The sequence below is a fragment of the Myotis lucifugus genome, unplaced genomic scaffold (assembly GCF_000147115.1).
Source record: "Myotis lucifugus unplaced genomic scaffold, Myoluc2.0 scaffold_85, whole genome shotgun sequence".
Taxonomy (NCBI): domain Eukaryota; kingdom Metazoa; phylum Chordata; class Mammalia; order Chiroptera; family Vespertilionidae; genus Myotis; species Myotis lucifugus.
This window is the reverse complement of record NW_005871133.1, coordinates 204,628-223,808: the sequence shown is the minus strand read 5'-3', so window position 1 is coordinate 223,808 and position 19,181 is coordinate 204,628. Positions and strand designations below refer to the sequence as shown.

The 19,181-nt window shown below is 45.0% G+C and overlaps 1 protein-coding gene across 1 annotated transcript in view; it reads right to left on the bottom strand.

Annotated features, from left to right (window-relative positions):
- Positions 1 to 7,903, bottom strand: part of FNTB (farnesyltransferase, CAAX box, beta) — a 61,559-nt gene extending 53,656 nt beyond the window's left edge. The window contains exon 1 of the mRNA XM_006090972.3: positions 7,382 to 7,903. Coding sequence (XP_006091034.1) covers positions 7,382 to 7,525 — 144 coding nt within the window. The 5' untranslated portion in view covers positions 7,526 to 7,903. The remainder of the gene's footprint in view (positions 1 to 7,381) is intronic.
- Positions 7,904 to 19,181: the final 11,278 nt, after the last annotated feature.

Below are 19,181 nucleotides of genomic sequence, written 5' to 3'. Positions count from 1 at the left end.
ACCCTAACAACTGCTAATTTTAGGTTATAGGTATTTGTATTTTTTGTTAACTATAAATTTCTTTTTTTAAAAAAGATTAAACAGACTGCGGAACCTCACAGGGAAGGCAAAGGAGGGTGAATGGGTGGGAAATGATCAACCAAAAAACGTGTACACACACACACACACACACACACACACACACACACATCTGTATGTATGTATAACCCATGGACACAGACAACAGGGTGGTGAAGGCCTGGGGCAGGGGGTGGGGACAGGCTAGAAGGATCAATGGGGGAAGAAAGAGGACATATGTAATATTTTCAACAACAAAGAGTTAAAAATTTTTTAAAAAAGATTAGAAAGTGCTTTACTTTGTGATGCCTTATCACCCAATCTTCCCCACATCCTACATAGATTGGCAGGCCCCAACACACAAAGAAACTGTGTTCTGAAAGTTCATTGGTAAGTCAGTTATTTAGATCTTGTTTTCCCATCAAAACAATGTTATACCTAACAGGTTCCCAGGCCAGTCCTCCTACACCTATTTAATGTATAACATAACAATTAATATTAATAGTACAGCTCTCATTTTCTCCAGTTATGAGGCAACAGGTTGCTTAGCACATGGCAAAGAGAGAACACAATGGTTCAGAGTTCCATTCTACCCGCTTGTTGGAAGCTTACCCCTGCTTTTAACAGGACACAGGCTAGGTGAACAGAATGTTTTTAAGTTTGCTAATGTCACATTCTACATTTGGAGGGCTACTAGAATATGCCTTTCCAAAACAGACCTCTTTGGCATATTGACTATTATGATGTAACTAGAGGCCCAATGCACGAAAATTCGTGCAAGAGTAGGCCTTCCTTTCCCCGGCTGCTGGCACCGGCTCCCCTCCGGCACCCGGGACCCGGCTTGCTTCCCTCTGGCCCTGGCTTCATCAGGGAAAACGTCCAGAATGACGTCCGGAAGACATCCAGTCTAATTAGCATATTACCCTTTTATTATTCTAGATGGCCACTGATAACCAAGAGATGCAAGAAAGCTCTAAAAACAGGGCATGCATTTTCCTTCTGTAAAGGAAATATTGTAACAGCTCCCTCTTCATACCAGGAAGTAGAGAACAAATCAATGGAGAAGACTCGATTTAAATCTGCATAATAAACCTCACTAAACTCTGTTCACCAGACTTTTCCTGTTCCCTTCTCATAACTTATCACCCCTACCTAGAAGCCCCAACCCTTTTCCTTTGTTTTACCCTAAAATAGTATAAAATCCCAAGTTCTAACCATGCCTTTGGGTTGCCCATGGATGGGTGCCGACATATGTTCTTAGGTAATGCATATGTTAAATTTCTGGTTAACCTTCTTTGGCTAGTCTAATTTACAGGGCCCCAGCTGGAGAACCTGAAATTGGTAGAAGAAAAGATTTTTTCCTGGTCTACTATCCTATATAATAAAAGGCTAATATGCAAATCGACCAAATGGCAGAATGACCAGTCGCTGTGACGCACACTGACCACTAGGGGGCAGATGCTCAATGCAGGAGCTGCTCCCTGGTGGTCAATGCATTCCCACAGGGGGAGCGCCGCTCAGTCAGAAGCCAGGCTCATGGCTGGCGAGCGCAGCGGCAGTGGCGGGAGCCTCTCCCACCTCCGCAGCAGCACTAAGAATGTCCGACTGCCGGCTTAGGCCCACTCCCCACCGAGGGCTCCCAGACTTCAAGAGGGCGCAGGCCTTTGGTATATACACATTACATATCAGTATGTGTACATATCATCTATACACATGATAGAAACTAATGTTTATTAGTTTGTGCTTTTCAATGATGGACAGCCTTGTTTAAAAGATACCTCATGGAACTTTCTAGAAATCCAATCAATAGAACCACAGAATAATTTTCATTCATCGGTGAGTCGTAAAAACCAACTAATGCATTTGGTACCTTTCTCTTTCACAAATTCTAAAGCAACCTCATGATGCACCAACTTAACATCATGGAACATCACTTCCCGACATCCCCCCCTCTCTCCCAGAGGAGGACCCTTCCAGAAAGCAGATTTACTGCTTGAGACTCATGCTAATTCTGAAGATTCGGTAAAAGAGCCATTAATAGGTGAAATATAAGGCAAGAATTCTTCCTTAAAAAAAAAAAATTATCTCACCAGAGGCAGGGGGTGGAGGACGGGGAGGGCAGGGGGGAGGCTTGGGGAGGGGTTGACTGGAGGTGGGTAAAGGGGGGGAGGTATGGGAGACATCTGTAATAATGTCAACAATGAATTTTTTAAAAAGAAAAAAAAAGCCTGTCAGAAAAAACAAGTCACTTTATAAGCAATCTTTACAAAGTAACTCTTGTGTGGTGAGTTCTTTCAATTCTTTATCTTAAATACAAAGCACCATTGGGGTTGACACATCAGCCTAAAATAAGGTCTGGTTTTGACTACTTATAGAGCTAAACTGATGATATCAGCAAAAGAAGACAAATTAAACACAGATTTAGTAGTTATTCCTGGGCTATGAACTCACACTTCCACATGCAAGTTGCCATTGTAAGATTTTCAAGATTTTCATTACTTTAAAAAGTAATAGTATGGTTAAGTTGTGGCGACCACAGGTATACACAGACTGGACACATTGTAAGAAAATTCCAATTGTAACTTGTAATAAAATAGTCAATGACAATATCTTACCCATACTCACAAGGGACGAATCTCAAAAAAACTGAAAGTGTGGTCTGGACAAACATATTAGCTAATCCAAATGTGGCTCCAGTGATGGTAAAAATACTAAGGTCAAATATGGATGTGAGGAGTTTGAAGAAAAATATCTTATGAACAAGAGGAGGAGGAAAAAACATATTTCTAAATTAGTGTGATTTTATAGAGTATATGTGATTATAGGTATATGTACCTAAATTTAAAATGTAAATTTTGCTCCCCATTTCCCCTGCCAAAAAAAAGGAAATTTTACTTTAAGTAGCATTTGATTTGTTTGTCTACATACCTAAAAGTACATGTTTTTCAACCTGACCAAAAAACACTTTGGGGGACTTTTTAATAGGGAAAATTTTGATGTTTGAAATTGCCTTACTGTGGGCAATATGGTATATGCTGAATTTAATAAAATTGACTCACAGAGCTAGCCCACTGACTACTTAACCAAGCAGAGCTCTCTCTTCTCTTCTATTAGATGCACACAAAACCTGGTAAGTTTGATCGTATTTAGTGGTTTGTCCCACCCCCATTCAATAATCTTTTGGAGACTCTAACTTGAAACAAGTCAACAGCAGGAGTTCAGGACTCATTCCTGGATCCCCGTGCTCTTCCTTCAGGAACTGCAGTGGTGCAATGCCCCTCACTTCAAGCCAGCTCTTCAGCCTGGCCCTCCAGCCGGCCCCACCCCCATCAGCCCCACCCAGCCTGACTTATTTCCTCCCACAGCCCACTTCACCCTCCATTCATTCCTGGTGAGTCTTCCTTCACACGGGCTCCTTCCACTGGAAGGGCTCTCCCACCCCCAACCCCATCCTTTACAACCCAGCCCAGTCCCAGGAAAGGAAGTTGTCCTGATGGTCTCAGCCCACAACAGATTAGCTTCCATCCCCGGAAATCCTCATGCAATGCAGTTTATAAGCTATTCTGTGATTGCTTCAGGCATATTCCCCCCCCCCCCCTCAGAGGAAAGAATTCTGAGGGCAGGGACTAAAACTAAGAATTCTTCTAGAGTCCCCTCAGAGTTCATTATCATGTCACTGAAGGTTGTCTAATGACATCATGCCATTTCAGGTGGAGGATGCTTTTGCCTCTGTTCAAAGGCAAACTATGAGAGGAAAAAAACAACAGGAGTAGTACCTTCAGCACACAGCTGCTTCTGGAAGCCTGCTACCGCTGAGACTGTACCAGTTTAACCTACTGACCTGATCGCAGAGTGTTTGCAATGGGTGACTGCAGGTGGCACAAAAAGGAAGGCAACCACTAACAACACAAACTGCCTTGCTTTCTGGAGTTATAAAAGGTGCTCCAAGCATCAAATCCATCAGTAAAACACATGTCAAGGTGGACACCTTCAAAAAATACCCAGGACCTGACCTAAGACACTCTACTACCACTGCTCCACTACCACAGCCCCAAGTTAAGCAGCCATCATCCATCACCTGCAGTGTTGCAACAGCCTCCTAACTAGTTTCCCGGCACCCTCTCCGCCTCACAATCTATTTCTCAACAGTGGCCTGCACGAGCCTGATGAAATGCTAGTCAGAGTGTGTCAAAACCCTCCCATCACGGATCAGTCTGGTAGGAACAGATGGCACATTCAAAGTGGGTGCTTTGAGGAGAGTTTATAAAGGAAGGAGTTACAAAGGCACGGGCAGGTGTAGGGAAACCACAGAGGAGACTGCAGTGCCTGGGGGCTGGCGACACGGGGGTGCTTGATCCCCTCCTAGGCCAGGTGTGAAGAGAAGGAGATGGACACAGAGAGCTGCGTGGAGAAGGCACCTGATAGGAGATGTGACCTTAAGTCTAGAGATACAGCTCATGCCGTCCTGTAGGCAGGGAATAAATATGCTGATCTCATTCTTCTCCCTCTCTGTCATCCCCTACCCATGCTCCGCATGGCCCAATACAACCAGAAGCCATAAGGCAAGGGAGCCTGCCAATGCAGGCCCACCTCCTGGGCACATCTACAGAGCAGAGGGAGGGGGTGGGGGGGAAGCGTAGAGTGAATCTGGGGAAGTAAACAGAAGCTAATACCCAGATACTCCCGTAGCTTGTGCCCTCATTTACTTCAGGTTTCAGCCAAAATGTCGTATCAGAGGCTTTCTCTTGTCATCTTATCTAAAAACCATCCCTGCTTCCACCCTATCCATTTCTGGCATACTCTGTTTCCCTTATCCTGCTTTATTTTCCTCTCTAACATACCTAATAAATGATAGATGATAGGTAGGTAGGTAGGTAGGTAAGTAGGTAGGTAAACAGTTTCCCCTTTTTTAATTGATTGCCTCCTGGCCTAGAACAAAAGTTTCATAACGCCATCAACTTGGCCCCTTTTGTTCACTGCCTTATGTCCAGTGCCTAGAACAGTGCCTGACACATAGAAGGCACTCAAGTATTTGTTGACTAAATTAAAATGAATAAATAAAACAGAAGGAATCATAACTAAGGGCTCTTTCCATGATTTACAGGTTTAACTCCTATTATCAAATTGTTCTTTAACAAATAAAGTCTCCTGATAATCAGATAGAAAGCAGGTGACAAGCATTTGGTTTTTGTTTGTTTGTTTTTTTAAGCATTTGTTTTTATTGGCAATGGCGCAAAATTGAGTAAATCCCTATGAATAAATGGTTCAGTCAGAACCAAAAGAATAGAAGTAGTATATTCTGTAAACAACTCCTCCTAGCAAGGTTGGTATTTATTAATATATCATTATTAATCTACCAACCTAGTATTCCTCTAAGCCTCAGTTTTCTCATCTGTAAAATGTGTAAGGATTGAATGATACAATGTGTGGAGAGCCTTAAGCACAGTGCTGGGAAGCAATGAATGGACATTATGATGATTATGAAAACACTGAGGCAGCCTGAAAATGAGATACTGTGTTATCTCCCCACTATCTAGAACTCTTTATCTTAGACTTTTAAAATGTGAGCTGGAATATGACATAGAAAGGAAACAAAATATTTCTTTTCCATCTACCTCACAGTTGGGCCTACATTTGAAAGACACCCTGTAAAACCTACGTTCCGTATCAGAACTCGGTTTCCACTCCTGGCCCAGGCCTTGGCCTGCCCTTTTGCAGACCAGAACCTTGTTGCATCTATTTTTGCATCACTCATTTATGCCTAGGTAGTTAGAATATAGGCACTGGTGTTTCTTTTAGGGACTAAGCAGGGGCACTCTACTGAAGAAGAAAAAAAAAGTATAGAAAAAGAAAAAGAGCAGATCAGTAAGGCTCCTGATAAACGTTCCTTTTTTGACTTAATCATGGAAGTCTCTCTTCTGACCTCTAAATATACAGACCAATTTCTATTCCCTTTTCCCTATTAGCATTCTACCCATAGCCTTGTGTGCTGGGTCAATTCAGTTAACTACATAAAAGGTAACCCAAAAGTCTTAGGTCAGATACAAAGAAAAAGGCTTGATCTCAACTCAAAAATTCATCACTTATAAAAACTGCAAAGACGCTATAGGTTTTTCATTGATGGGAGAGTTCTTTGCCATCTTTTGCAAAAGAGTTCTGAAAAGGACACACTGGTGAACCTAAAGTCAAAAGATAAGGGTTTCCTTTTCTACCCTAAAATCCATGAAGCATAAATCTCCAGTTATAATATTCTCTCTGCTACTATGTGTATAATTGTGTAGTCAAGCCTTTGTTTTTCTTATTAACTTATAATTGTATTTATAGCCATAATACATAATATGATAACTATCACTACTAATTTTGCCTTAATGGGGGCTTCCAACTTCAAATATGAAAGTCAAAGCAGGTCCCTCCAAGGTTAAGCCTGGAGACTGCGATTTCCACCAGACCTATTTTAGTAAGCAGCCTGACGCTTATTTGTAAGTGCTACAAAGAATCATCCTGACCACTTCTCCTAGTGACAGATGGGTAAACATTTTCACAACTACTTGGGAACAGTTGGGGAAAGAAAAGAAAAACAAAACTACCGCTCACTACTCATTCCTAAAACACTTTCAAAGGATAGGTCCCATCCTACTTCCTGGACTCAGTGAATGGATGGCAAGTAGTTAAAATGTATACTTTTATTGTAAACACTTTCCAAACTATACTGGTTTCCTGTCTGTCTTCCCCAAGCAGGCTGTGACATGCTCATGGTCGGGCGCTGTTTTATTTCTTTGTATTTCCAGCGTTTAACATTGTGTCCAACACACTGCTGGTGCTCAAATGATTGAATGACTACAGTGCCCACCCGCGAGGCAGGCCCTAAGCCTGGCACTGGAGGCAGAAATAGATCGTGACCTGACATGACCTCCGCCTGGCGGTTTCTCTTTCACTTTGTCCCCAAAGTACAAGTAGGGTGGGGAGATTACACTATCCATCCCAGAACCTCCAGAAGTCCCGGCGGAATGGAGTGGGCTGTCTGACCCGCCCGGGCTGCTTCTGACCTCCAAGCACAGAACATGATTCTCTCCGCTTCCTAAGGCAGAGGGGACCCAGGGACTGTGCTTTCCTCCAAGCCCAATCCTGACAACGACCCCAACCCACAAACGCTCCACTCCCCAGACCAAGCCCAGGCGCCCGGAGCTCCCCAGAAGGGAGGCTCCGCGCTGCACTCTGGGAACTGTAGTTCCGTGATAAGTTCCGCACACGGGGGGCCCAGCGGATGGGACTCCCACTCCCAGAAGCCCCCGCGCGGGCGCCTCGTCTAGTCCTGTCATCTCACCTGTTCTATGGACGTGACTGTTTCCACCGAGTCGTCCTGCAACCGCTCCCTCGCGTGCTCGGGCCTCAGACTGTACAGCGGCTCTGACCAGACAGGGGAGGAAGATGGAGGGCTGCAGTAGGTGAAGGAACTCGGAGAAGCCATGATCAGGAGAGCAGCGGGCGGTGTATAGGACTCAGCTTCGTCCAACAACAGCGCGCATTGAAACTCGAGCGGGTTAAGGCGCTACGGAGAGCGGATGGAGTCAAAAAGGTTTTGGCCGCGAGTCTTTCTCCTCCTACCTACAAGTCTTCAGGGAGTGAGTTACTGAGATGCTGCCGCCCCCCATTGGTCAGAGTTGCTGCTGCAAGAGGCTCAGCTTTCTGGAGCTCAAGGAAGGAAGACTGTGTAATATCTGAATTTCCCTTCAGAGAAATGGTGTAAGATGCCTTGGTTCGTCATGCAAAAAAATACACACACACTTCATTCAACATCACTTAATTGTTCATCGTAAACGGCAGTGGTTAATAGTCTCGAATGTCCAAGAACCCAGTGATTGTAACTTTGAAAGCATTTCTGACAGCTCTCCTGAGTGCCTCAGTCACACTATTACTAATAGAATTGTTGTGCACCTTTGGGTATGTGACGGCCGCCCAGGAGAAGCCAACAGCTTCTCAACAAAGGAACTGCCACCTCAGTGCTCGGTGATGAAGGGAAGGGGCGTTGTAAATTTCTCCTATTCCCTTCCGGGTTGCAGTGCAGAAAGAACTAAAATGCAGTTGAAGGCACAAGTGAAGCAACCAAGGCAATATTCGTTCATCTATTTATCATGTGTGTGTTTTTAAGAATAATTTATTGATTTCTAGAGAGAGAGAGGAAGGAAGAGGGAGAGAATCATCAACGTGAGAGTACATCTAGTGACTGCCTCTTGCTCGCCCCCTACTGGTGATTGAGCCAACCTCTTGGTGCATAGGACGCCCAGCCAGCTGAGCAACACTGACCAGGGCTATTGATCCGTTTTTTGTAAAGCACCTACTATGTCAGCCACTGTGCTAGGCCCTACCAATACAAAAGTGAGAGAAACAAACTAGGTCCCTGCCCTTGGAAACCTTACAGTCTAGTGGAATAGACAGAATTAAGTGAATGAACACAGTAAATATATGAAGTCTTGTGATACATGTTATTAAGGAAAACAGGGTTTCTGAGAGAAATTAAAGTAGGAGGTGACTAATTAGATTGGGCAAGTCTCTTCAAGTAAGTGACATGTAAGCTGAGACCTGAAGGATGACAAAAAGCCATCCATGTGAACAATATGGGGAAGAGCGCAAAAGAAAGGAATAGCAAGTTTGAGAGAACATGACATAGATATACATATGTATGTTTATATTAATTCTGATATTTAATCTGAAAGTATTCAGAATAAAAAAAACTTACTGAATGGGGTTAAATAATTTAAAGTTGTGATATTAGGAAGCCCCTGCTAGTTTTGGACAAGCAATAGAAGAGAATCTTTCAGGCCCACATCAAAAGGACTACACCAAAACTATAATACCAAGAAGTTAAACTATTCAGAGCACAGAGGGCTTGTTGCGGGGAGTGGGGTGTATGGGAGAAGATAAGATGATAGCAGACTTTCCACATAGACAGGGACACAAGCTCAACTTCCTGCTCAGGGCATTTTACTCTGTTCCCACTTATTTCCAAATCACATGTCTAGGACCCAGAGAATGGCGCTTTGATATTTCACAACCAGCCATTCCCTCATTCTTAGTCTCTGGTGTCAAATAGAAGCACAGAAAGATTCTAAGGATGAGGCCAGGACGGCCTAAAGGCCTCAGACAAGTAAACACTATCACCATATCTACTGTGGTGGAAGAAGAAACTCCTGGGTTTTTTCAGCTGGCCTGATAATTAAATTGAGACAGATTAACAAGAGAAAATGACCAAGTTTGATTACATATGTACACATGGGAACCCCACATATGTAAGAGAGTCAGATGCCGGAAGCCAGTCCATCCTTGCTGCTTGACACAGTCGCTGCAGGGAAGAAACATCTGCACAGCATATGTTTCAAGGGACCTGGCGTATATGGCATACTGTTCTTAATATGTTTGCTCACCTTCTTGGCGCTATGTGTTTTAACCAAGGTCACCTCTCCGAGAAAGGTTGTTTCCCCAGGTAGGGATTTTTCCCTGAAGTTAGGGACGGAATAAAACCCCTTAACTAAATGCCAGGTGGGTAGTTAATCACTTTAACTACAAACAATCACCCTTAAGCTACATAATCTTTACTCCCTGGAATGGAGATAAAAAACGCCCTAACCTTTGGAATAGAAATTGACAGGATTAAAATCAACTGGTATAAATACAGATGTAACAAGACAATAAAAAACAGAACTTGGCTGGAGAACCTGGCTAGAGGAACCTGGCTATGATGATCACCTGAACACTGCCTATGTGTCATTCATTCTTCGCCGACTCCATCCCCACCTATGGGAACCCCTGGACCTGCTGGGGTTGGACCCCAACAGTCAGAGACGATTAAAATGGGGCACGCATGGCATTTTGAACAAAGTTTGAGGTAAGGCACCTTGGGGCTTCAAAGGGTCATTGCAGGACAATAAGAAGAGCAGATGTTCGGTAATTCGTTGTTTTTCCTGCCATATAGATAGTGGTGTTTTTTTTAAAGGTCATCTCTGATAACACTTGGAGTGCGGGTGAATTTCCCGCCAAAATATAAGATGGCTCTGTCTTTTGGTTTTGTTCCATCCACCAAAAGGGTGGATTACAAACAAATATTTGGTAATACGCAGTTACAATCGGCCCGAGTTTACACGTTTCCCGCACTCCACCGCAAATCTATATGAACCGAGTTAAAGACGGCTCCCGCGGAGTACGCGCAATTCACGCGAGCCGACTTAACTCATTTCCCGCACTCCAAGTGATAATATCTTATTATGAGCAAGGCCCCTAATCCAAATTCTTCTAGGAAGTTAAGGGAGTGGCAGGCAGAAGTTTCTCTTGAGCCCACAGGATCTCAGTTGACCTTAGCTCAAAATAACCCTCCTAAAACAGAGGCATATCTGGGGGTGACGACTTCTGAAACCCTATACCATTTTAGTGGTATTGTTGCCAAGTTAAGTCCTGGAGGTGGCAGGATGTTATTAAATCTGAGAATAAGTGAGTCTGTGTGGGTTAGGATCAGCGATATACACTATACAGTACTTCCCTCTGTATTGGCAACTTACTGTCTTTCCCTTCGTTCTGTTTTAGAAAAAAACTGTCTGATAAAGGTCCAGGCCATATCTAAGGATTCAGCCTTCTTTGTAAAGAGTTGCTTTGCTGGCTAGAAATTTAAATTGAGCTGTGGGGAGCCGGCACCGCCATGGCATACTCAGCCCCAGGGCGCCTTATGTGCCATGCCAGCTCAGCCTGGTTCAGTGACCCTGAGTGGGGGGGTGAAAGGATTGAGAAAAGACAGACACGAGAATGAAAGCTGGGTCTCGGTGGGACGCTGCTCCCTGATGAGGAGACAGCGCCAGCGCCCACAAGCCGTGTCTTTATTTTATAGCAGATGCCACGAGGCAAAGTAGGGGCATGATCAAGTTGTTTACAGCATTCTCGTGAGTTTCATCCTCACTTAACTACATGCACCCGAACTCTATCACAAGGCACGTGGGGCTACGTGTTCGGACCATAGGTTCAAGCTTACAGCCACAGCCGTGGGTTATGATTGTGCTGGGAGGGCCCTGCCCTCCAGCTGGGACTTGCACGTGGCAATCAGAGAACCCTGTCCTTTCATTAGTCCGAGGCTTGAACCTGGCCAAAACACCGTAACCGGCCCCACATTGAGCTATTGAAAGAGTAGCTGGAAGCGTTTTGTAACACATTGTTACATCTATTACAGGTGTGCCTAAAGCAGTTTCAAATTGTATTCAAGAAATAGAAAGCCATTAATGAAATGCAGTGGGGTCTGAAAGATATTAATAGGGGCATGGCAAGAGTCACCTGCAGTATAATGTCTGTTCATTCAGTAAATATTCATTGAGTACCCATTATGTGCTGGGCCCTGAGCTAAGTGCTGAGGCGTCGGTGGTGAACAAGCCAGACACAGCCTCAGCTCTTATGAGTCTCATGATTTACCAGGAAAAAAAAAAATAGACATTAAACAATCATTACAGAACTATTTCATTGAGGAAAATAGCATGAGGGAGAAAGAAGCACAGGATGTTGTGAGATTGCATAACAGAGGGCAGTGAAAGCAATCTGGAAGACCAGTAAAGACTGGTATGAGGAAACCAGTTAACTAACCCAGGGTGACAGGTTATCCCGATATAGGATACCCAGTGACAACCAAAAATCAGGTGAAACAAGGAATGAAAAATATGAGGAATTTGTACTCTGTAGCATCAAGAAGATTGTTGGATCAACAGTGGCCTACCTGTTGTCCTTCTTCTGGGTTTAATAAAACCATTTATTGAAGAAGCAGAAGGAGCCCTGGCTGGGTAGCTCAGTTGGTTGGAGCATCAAACAAAACAATCGGGCATGTGTCAACCGATACTCCAAGGTTGCAGGTTTGATCCCTGGTCAGGGCACAGATAAGAATCAGCCAATGAATGCATAAATATGTGCAGCAACAAATCAAATGTTTTTCTCTCTCTCTCATCTGTCTTTTACCTTCCTCGCTCTCTCTAAAACAATGGTTCTCAACCTTCTGGCCCTTTAAATACAGTTCCTCATGTTGTGACTCAACCATAAAATTATTTTCGTTACTACTTCATAACTGTAATGTTGCTACTGTTATGAATCGTAATGTAAATATCTGATATGCAGGATGGTCTTAGGCGACCCCTGTGAAAGGATCGTTCGACCGCCAAAGGGGTCGCGACCCACAGGTTGAGAACCACTGCTCTAAAAGATCAATAAATAAATAAAATATTTTTTCCCTACCCAGTTTGGCTCAGTGGCTAGAGCATTGGCCTTCGGACTGAAGGGTCCCGGATTCAATTCCAGTCAAGGGCATGTGCCCGGATTGCGGGCTCAGTCCCTAATGGAGAACGTGCAGAAGGCAGCCGATCACTGGTTCTCTCTCATCATTGATGTTTCTATCTCTCTTTCCCTCTCCCTTCCTCTCTGAAATTAATAAAAATATATATTTAAAAAATTGTTTTAAAGAATTGTTCCGCTGGTGTGGCTCAGTGGTTGAGCCTCGGACCTATGAACCAGAAGGTCACAGTTCCATTCCCAGTCAAGGCACATGCCTGGGTTGCAGACTCCATCCCCAGTAGGCGGCGTGCAGGAGGCAGCTGACGAATGATTATCTCGCATCATTGATGTTTCTATCTCTCCCTCTCCCTTCCTCTTTGAAATCAATAAAAATATGTTGTTGTTTTTTAAACAAGCATAATGACAGGATGGTTCAGTTGGTTGAAGTGTCATCCCGTACACCAAAAGGTTGTGGGTTCCATTCCCAGTCAGGGCACATACCTAGGTTTTGAGTTTGATCCCAGGTCAGGCAGGCAGGAATGGGAGGCAAATGATCGATGTTTCTCTGTCTCTCTCTCTCTCTCCCTTCCCTCCCTCTCTAAAGTCAATGAACATATCCTCAAAGAGGATTTAAAAAAAAAAAAAAAAGAATGAACATAAATATTGGCAGTATGCCCTGGCCAGTTTGGCTCAGTGGATAGAGCGTCGGCCTCTGTTCTGAAGGGTCCCAGGTTCAATTCCAGTCAAGGGCACATGCCCAGGTTGCGGGCTTGGCCCAGTGTGGGACGTGCAGGAGGCAGCCGATTGATGATTCTCTTTCATCATTGATGTTTCTATCTCCCTCTCCCTTCCTCTCTGAAATCAATTAAAAATTTAAAATAATAATAAAAATTATACAGGCAGTGCTATTTTGTACTTCCATCAAGAGCAAGAAAATAAGAAAAAAATTAATGGCCTAAATGAACCACTAGAGGTCGCTTCTGACCCTAGAGTAAACCTATAAAGGAGGCTTTAAACCTGCTCTGCCATTTACTTATAGGAGCTCATAATGTCAGCAGGAATTGTTTCTTTTAATATCTTCTGAAATGGTGCGATGCATATCTTAGGAAGTTTGAAAAAATGGAAACACATCATCTTTTTTCCCCACTAGATAATTAACTTCCTCCCACACAATTTCTCTTCCACCAGCATCTGCAGCCGCCCACTCTGCTGTCCAGGTCTCTCCTGTCCCCCTGGATACAATGACTTCGCAGCTCTTACCTAGAGCCAGCCCCTCCTCCTCTCTTCATGTCGCACCACAATACTTTATTCCAGCAATTTTCCCTTGCCTTCCCTAAAACATCAAATTGACCCTATACTTGATCACTGCCATCACTCTCAAACGGGCTACTTCTCCATTCTTGGGGGAGGGGGACATTTTTAACCCTCTTGACTCCTCTCCTCCTCCAACTACCTCCCCATTACTCATCTCATTTCCTCCCTACCAGAGTCTCCAATTCCTTTCCTCCAACTGTTTTGTGTTTTATTTTATTTTTATTGATTTCGGAGAGGAAGGGAGAGGGAGAGAGAAACATCATTGATGAGAGAAAATCATTGATCAGCTGCCTCCTGCACGCCCACTACTGGGGATCGAGCCCACAACCCGGGCATGTGCCCCTGACCAGAATTGAACCGGGGACCCTTTAGTCCTCAGGCCAACGCTCTATCCACTGAGCCAAACCAGCTAGGGCTCAACTGTTTCTTGAACCCATTCCAAGCTGGCTTCTCTCTAAGTTCTTGTCAAGTCCCTGTTGAACTCTGTATTGAGAAATCCAAGGGCCAGTTCTCAGTCCTCCTCTTATCTTCCTACTTGACTTCCTGGCAACATTTTACCTGGCGGATCATGCCATTCTCCTTGCAACACCTTCTTGGAGTGTCCAGCACTGGCCTTTGCTATTTCTTCATCTCCCCGACACCTTAACTTTGGAGCAGCCCAGGGCTCTCTGTCTGCAGTCCTTCACCTGTGAGCCTAGGCAGTCTCAATGTTTTAGATGCCACCAGTAGGTTGAAAACTCCCTCATTTATTTCTCCAACCTGGATCTTTCTCCTAAACTCCAGAGTTCGTATCTAATAGCCGACTTGCATTTCCACTTGGATATCTAATAGGCATCTCAAACTTAGTGTGACCACAGCAGAGCTGCTGGTTTGCAGTCTCAGGAAGAGTAACTTCATCCTTCCACTTACTCCAAATACCTTGGAGCCATCTTTGATGCCTCTCTTTCTCTCACTCCCCATACATCTTGTTGAAAATATATGGAGAATCTGACCACTGCTTACCGATCCCACTGCTAGTGTCCTGGCCCAAGTCACCATTATCTGTTACTTAGATTCTTACATTCATCTCTCAGCTGTTCTTCCTGTCTCCACTCTTGTTCCTGATTAGCCTAACACAAACTCAAAATCCAGCTGAACCCTTCTCAGTGTAAGCAAAGTCACACCTTCATTCAAAGCCATTATCTGAGTCAGAGTCAAAATCAAGGTTCTTACCAAGGCCTGGACCAGTGATGGCGAACCTTTTGAGCTCGGCGTGTCAGCATTTTGAAAAACCCTAACTTAACTCTGGTGCCGTGACACATATAGAAATTTGTTGATGTTTGCAACCATAGTAAAACAAAGATTTATATTTTTGATATTTATTTTATATATTTAAATGCCATTTAACAAAGGAAAATCAACCAAAAAAATGAGTTCGCGTGTCACCTCTGACACGCGTGTCATAGGTTCGCCATCACTGGCCTAGAAGGTCCCACCGACTGAGCCTGTTCTCACTCTCCTGATGCTCACTCTGTCCACCACACTGGCCTCCTTGCTGTTCCGTGTACACTCCAGGCGCCCACCAGCCTCAGAGCATTTATGCTTATTAATCCTTCTTCTACATACACACAAGGCTTGCCTTTTCACTTTTTTAAAAATATATTTTTATTAATTTCAGAGAGGAAGGAAGAGAGATAGAAACATCAATGATGAGAGAGAATCATTGATTGGTTGCCTCCTACATGCTCCCCACTGGGGATCGAGCCCACAACCTGGGCATGTGCTCTTGACCGGAATTGAACCTGGGACCCTTTGGTCCACAGGTTGACATTCTACACACTGAGCCAAACCGGCTAGGGCACCTTCTCACTTCTAATAGTCTTTACCCAAATTCTTTTCTTTTAAATTTTATTTTTATTGATTTGAGAGAGAGAGAGAACCATTGATTTGTTGTTCCACTTATTTATGCATTCATTGGTTGCTTTCTTGTATGTGCCCTGACTGGGGATGGAACCTGAAACCTTGGCATATCTGGATGATGCTCTAACCAACTGAGCTACCCGGTCAGGGCTTTACCCAAATTCTTTAGTCTAACTCTAATCCCTTTGCCTTGAGCCTTTCCCGACCTCCCCATATAAAACTGAAACACTCTCATCTGCAATAATACTCTGTCCCACTGTCCTGCTTCATTTTTCTCCATAGCACTTGTTACCAGCTGACAGACCTGACATTTCAGGTATTTATGTTGTCACCTCTCTTCCCCCCACTAGAGTGAAAGCTCTCAGGGCAGGGGTTTTTATATTGTTCATTGCTCATTCTCTGGTACATACATAATAGGCATTGAGTAAGTTAAATGATTTCCAATCATTTTAATAAATATTTGAGTGTTGGTTGGTGTAACATACTGTAGAAAATAATGACAATGAACATGATACTGTATTAGCCTTACTCTTCAGGAGCTCACTAACTAAAACAGAAACAATGTAAATATAAAATAAATATATAAAATAAATAAATAATCTATATATATAAAACCCTAATATGCAAATAGACCGAACAGCGGAACAACCAAACAACCAATTGCTATGACGTGCGCTGACCACCAGGGGGCTTGCACAGAATATGGCAGGTGGCAGAGTGTGGAACATGGCAGGCAGGGAACATGGCAGGTGGCAGAGTGTGGAACATGGCAGGCATCGTCTGTAGCAGGATGGTGGAGCAGGTGAGTGGGGGCAACAGACCAAGGCGGGGCGCCAGTCGCTGTCATCGAGGCGAGCCTCTGGTGGTTACTGAAAATTCTTTGCTCCTACGTGCCACGATCCCACCCGGCACTCACACCTGCTGCCAGCACCAGTTCCGATGGCTCAGCGCCAGCAGTGGTTGCAAGCATCGGCTGCCAGCCCCAATTGCCTCTAAGGGCTTCTCCACCTTGCCCTGCTCCTGAGGGGCAATCAGGGCTGGCAGCCACCACTTACACTCACTGCTGATGCTGGCCCCAATTGCTCAAGAGCGGGGCCAGCAACATCAGCACGTGGGAGGTTCAGGCGGTGTCAGGAGCGGGGCTGCTGGCAGACAGGGAACCAGGGGCCGAGGCGGGAGGGGCCGGGCGGGGACGCAGAGGATGGGCTGAGACCCACCCCTGTGCCCTCTGCAGCCTTGCAGCCCACAGTTTCTTTCAAGGTACACGAATTTGTGCACTGGGCCCCTAGTTTTAAACAAATATAAAATAATATACATATATAAATATTAACAAAATAAAATAATACAATACATACACAGATGCAGTGGGAGAATAGGGCAGGATTAATTTTAATCTATTTAATGAAGATGGACTTTTAATATGTAGGATTTATCTACACTAATAAAAGACAAACATGCAAATTGACCATAATTTTGCTACGCGTTAAGCCACGCCCACCGGCCAATCAGAGTGACTATATGCAAATTAACCCAACCAAGATGGCGGCCAGCAGCCCCAATGATGGAGGAAGCCAAGCTTCCCGCCTTCTGTGGCCAGCTCTGAGCTCCACTCAAAGCAACAAAGTTTCAATTATAGAAGGTAAATAAACCCCAGATACCTGCTTTCAGCCAGCCATGGCCACGGAGCTGGAGTGAGCAGGAGGCTTGGTTGCCCTGGCGATGGAGGAAGCCAAGCTTCCCTCCTGCCCCGCCCTGGCCAGCTCTGAGCTCCTCTCAAGGCTACAAAGTTTCAATTATAGAAGGTAAATAAATCCCAGAATAAAAAAAAAAATAAAAAAAGGAGAGGCTGGGAATTTCCTTCGCTGGGAGGCTTGGCCAGCCTGAAAACAGCCCTCAGCCCCTCACCCAGACTGGCCAGGCACCCCAGTGGGGACCCTCCACCCTAAAGGGGGTGTGGCCAGCCTGAAAACAACCATCAGGCCCTCACCCAGGCTAGCCAAACCTCCACGGGGTGAGGGTCCCCAGTGGGGGCGGGGGGGGGGGCTTGACCAGCCTGCAAACAGCCATCAGCCCCTCACCCAAGCTGGCCAGGCACCCCAGTGGGGACCCCCACCCTGAAGGGAGTGTGACCAGCCTGCAAACAGCCATCAGCCCCTCACCCAGCCTGTCCAGGCACCCCAGCAGGACCCCCACCCTGATCTGGGACACCCTTCAGGGCAAACCATCCGGCCCCCACCGGTGCACCAGGCCTCTATCCAATATAATAAAAGGGTAATATGCAAATTGACCCTAACAGCAGAACGACTGGGAATAACTGGTCACTATGACACACACTGACCACCAGGGGGCAGACACTCAATGCAGGAGCTGTCCCCTGGTGGTCAGGGCACTCTCACATGGGAGGAGCTCTGCTCAACCACCAGCCAGGCTGATGGCTGCCAGCACAACAGTGGTGGCGGGAGCCTCTCCTGCCTCCTCAGCAGTGCTAAGGATATCCGACTGCAGCTTAGGTCTGCTCCCTGCTGGTAAGTGCACATCCCCTGAGGGCTGCCAGGCTGCCAGAGAGATGTCTGACTGCCAGCTTGGGCCCAATCCCCCAGGGAGCGGGCCTAAGCCAGCAGGTGGACATCCTCTGAGGGGTCCCAGACTGCAAGAGGGCATAGGCCCAGGCTGAGGGACCCCCCCCCCCTCGAGTGCACAAATTTTTGTGCACCGGGCCTCTAGTATGAACAATAAAATGGCAATAAATATATATCAACAATTGAATCTAAAAATCAAAATAAACGAACAAGAAATCTAATGAACAAAATAAACTGATGAACAAAATAGAACCAGAAGTATGGAAACATGGAACAAACTGATGAATCTCAGAAGGAAGGGGGGAGGGGTGGCGGGAAGAGATTAACCAAAGAATTTATATGCATATATGCATTACCTATGGTCACAGACAATAGGGAGGTGAAGGCCTGGGGCAGGGCAGGAACCAGATGGCGGGGGGCAATGGGTGGGGAGTGGGACATCTGTAATACTCTCAACAGTAAAGATTTTTTTAAAAAAGAAAATGTGAAAAGAGGGCCTGAAAAGAGTCTGATAATAGGAAAAAAAACAAAGGAAAGAATCCTTCACCCAGTAGAGAAATTAAAATAGAATATTGTGCAATTTTATGCTCTTCTGTTGCTTATTTCTCCTCTAAATACCCTATTGCAGATACTATCATCTCCATTTCCAATCTCTCAGACTCAGACCTAAGAGTAATCAGTACCTCTTCCTTTGTTTACAGTGTCCCCAAATCCTTTTTCTTTCTTATATCTTTCTATTTATCCATTATTTCTCAGTTCTAATGCTAACACCTCACTATGTATTTTCTGTTCAAGTATACATTTGCTTTCACCTGCCGTGTTCTAGCATCTCAGCCGCGTTGCCATGGGAAAATCTGATCTTCCTAACACACCACTGTCCATCCATTTGGGCAGCTGAAATCAGTACCACCATCGGGTGGCTTAGAACCACAGAGACTGACTTCTCAAAGCTCTGGAGCTGCCATCTGGGTGGTGGCCCCATGAGGAGGGAGGCCCTCTAACTCGCCTGGTTCCCAGCAGCTCCTGCTCGCTGAGCCTCGGGTG